The following is a 2,208-nucleotide window of genomic DNA, read 5'->3' as shown; positions in this document are numbered from 1 at the left end:
CAGCAACCATCACGCACTGTTAGTGATAGAGCAGCAGGGTTTGGTGCTGCAGCAGCAGCAGCAGCAGCAGCAGGAGCAGCAGATGATGATGATATGTCTCTTTCTTCTGTCCCCCTGCTGTCTCCGCTGGATACGGGATCGAGTGGTGTGGGGTTGAGAGAGAAGAAGAGGGGGGGGACGGTAGACAAAGAAAAAGAGAAAAAAACAAAAGAAAAAGAACAAAAGGAGACAGCAGCGAGAAGAGCAAAAATACAAGAAATAAAAAATAATTTAATGAGGGAGACAGTGCTTAACGAAACAACAAAAGGGGGGGGCTTTTGGGTCCCCCTGGATGCAGCAGCAGACACAGCAGCAAAGCCAGCAGCAGCGCGGAGAGCAGCACCAAAGACAGCAGCAAAGACAGCAACACAAGCAGCAGCAAGAACAGCAGCAGCAAGAACAGCAGCAGCAAGAACAGCAGCAAAAACAACAACAAAAACAACAACAAAAACTCCAACAAAAACAGCAACAAAGAAAACAGAAGATGCAGCAACACAGGCAGCAGCAGCAGAGACAGCAGCAAAGACAGCAGCAGACACAGCAGCAAAAGCAGCAACAAAGACAGCAGCAGGTACTACAGCAGAGACAGCAACAAAGACAGCAGCAGGTGCAGCAGCAGGAACAGCAACAAAAACAGCAGCAGGTATAGCAGCAGACACAGCAGCAGACACAGCAGCAAAGACAGCAGCAAAGACAGCAGCAGACAGCGCAGCAGCGACAGCAGCACACAGCGCAGCAGACAATGCAGCAGAGACAGCAGCAGAGACAGCAGCAGACAGAGCAGCAGAGACAGCAGCAGATAGAGCAGCAGCGACAGCAGCAGCAGCAGCAGCAGCAGAAGCAGCAGAAGATATAACTGTCTCCTCTCCCCTACGACGGGCGCGGTGGGGGTCCCCTGCAGCAGCACTAGAAGCTCTGCTGGGTGCAGCAGCAGCACAGGGGGAGGAGGAGACAGAAGAGGAGGAGACAGAAGAGGAGGAGACAGCAGCAGCAGCAGCACCACCAGCACCAGCACCAGCAGCAGCACCAGCAGCAGCAGCACCAGCAGCAGCACCAGCACCAGCAGCAGCAGCAGCAGTAGCAGCAGCAGCAGCAGCAGAAGAGACAGAAGAAGAAAACACTGCTGCTGCGGCTGATGTCCCCCTCAGCATGCAGCTGATGATGCAGCTGCTGGAGGAGGACGAGGACCCCCCACCAACCCCACAGCAGGCTGGGATCGCTTTTTTCGGGCCCCACATCCGATCCCCAGAGCCCCCGCCGTCTCCTGCTGCTGCTGATGACCCCGCTGCTGCTGCTGCTGCTGCTGCTGCTGCTGCTGCTGGCTATGGTAGCCACCTCGTTCCCTTCGGCCTCAATATGAAAGAACTATACGGCATCAAGGCGAAGCCCGCAGCAGCAAAAGTGCAGCAGCAACACCCCACACATGCGGGATCGGGATCGGTACCAGCAGATACTGCTGCTGCTCCTGCTGCTGCTGCTGCTGCTGCTGCTCCTACTGCTGCTGCTGCTGCAGCGGCAGATGCAGATGCAGATGCAGCAACGAAGACCTCAGACACGCAAAAGAGCAGCAGCGTAACTAGCTCTTCCCCGACTACAGCTAGACGCAGGCAGCAGCAGCAGCAGGAGCAGCAGCAGCAGCAGCAGCAGCAGCAGCAGACTGGCTCCAGCAGCAGACAGCGATCACCCGCAAGGAGTACAACCCCCCTCAAACGCAGTAACAGCACCGCTTCTCAGCGGAAGCCCTAAAGGAGACAGCAGCAGCAAGCAGCTGTCTCCCGAAAGGAGACAGCAGCAGCTAGCACCTGTCTCCTGTAGGGAGACAGCAGCAGCAACCAGCTGTCTCCGCAGAGGAGACAGCAGCAGCAAGCAGCTGTCCCCCCGCAGGAGACAGCAGCAGCAGCAGCAACCAGCTGACTCCCTAGAGGAGACAGCAGCAGCAGCAAGCAGCTGTCTCCTTAAGGAGACAGCAGCAGCTATCAGGTGTCCAGCAGCATATATGAGGGGACCCCACAAAGGAGACAGCACTCCATCTACTTCTGTCTCCTTTCTCTTCTGTCTCCTTTCTCTCCTGTCTCCTTTCTCTCCTCTCCCCTCTCTCTCCTCTCCCCTCTCTCTCCTGTCTCCTTTCTCTGCTGTCTCCTTTCTCTCTCCCCCCCCCTTCCCCCCCCC

The 2,208-nt window shown here is 56.5% G+C and overlaps 2 protein-coding genes across 2 annotated transcripts in view; both read left to right on the top strand.

The window, feature by feature from the left end:
* Positions 1–23, top strand: part of EMH_0080980 (uncharacterized protein) — a gene marked incomplete at both ends in the record, with an annotated part of 1,623 nt that extends 1,600 nt beyond the window's left edge. Inside the window, one exon of the mRNA XM_013500326.1 lies at positions 3–23. Coding sequence (XP_013355780.1) covers positions 3–23 — 21 coding nt within the window. The remainder of the gene's footprint in view (positions 1–2) is intronic.
* Positions 24–273: 250 nt separating this feature from the next.
* Positions 274–1,785, top strand: EMH_0080970 (uncharacterized protein; the record flags this gene model as incomplete). The annotated part of the gene is made up of 1 exon (XM_013500325.1): positions 274–1,785. The coding sequence occupies one exon, from the start codon at positions 274–276 to the stop codon at positions 1,783–1,785; it is 1,512 nt and encodes a 503-aa protein (XP_013355779.1).
* Between the last annotated feature and the right edge of the window lie 423 nt (positions 1,786–2,208).

This window comes from Eimeria mitis, genomic scaffold, assembly GCF_000499745.2.
Source record: "Eimeria mitis Houghton genomic scaffold, Emh_scaff5280, whole genome shotgun sequence".
Classification (NCBI taxonomy): Eukaryota; Apicomplexa; class Conoidasida; order Eucoccidiorida; family Eimeriidae; genus Eimeria; species Eimeria mitis.
The sequence above is the reverse complement of the archived record's forward strand: the minus strand, read 5'-3'. Positions and strand labels throughout refer to the sequence as shown.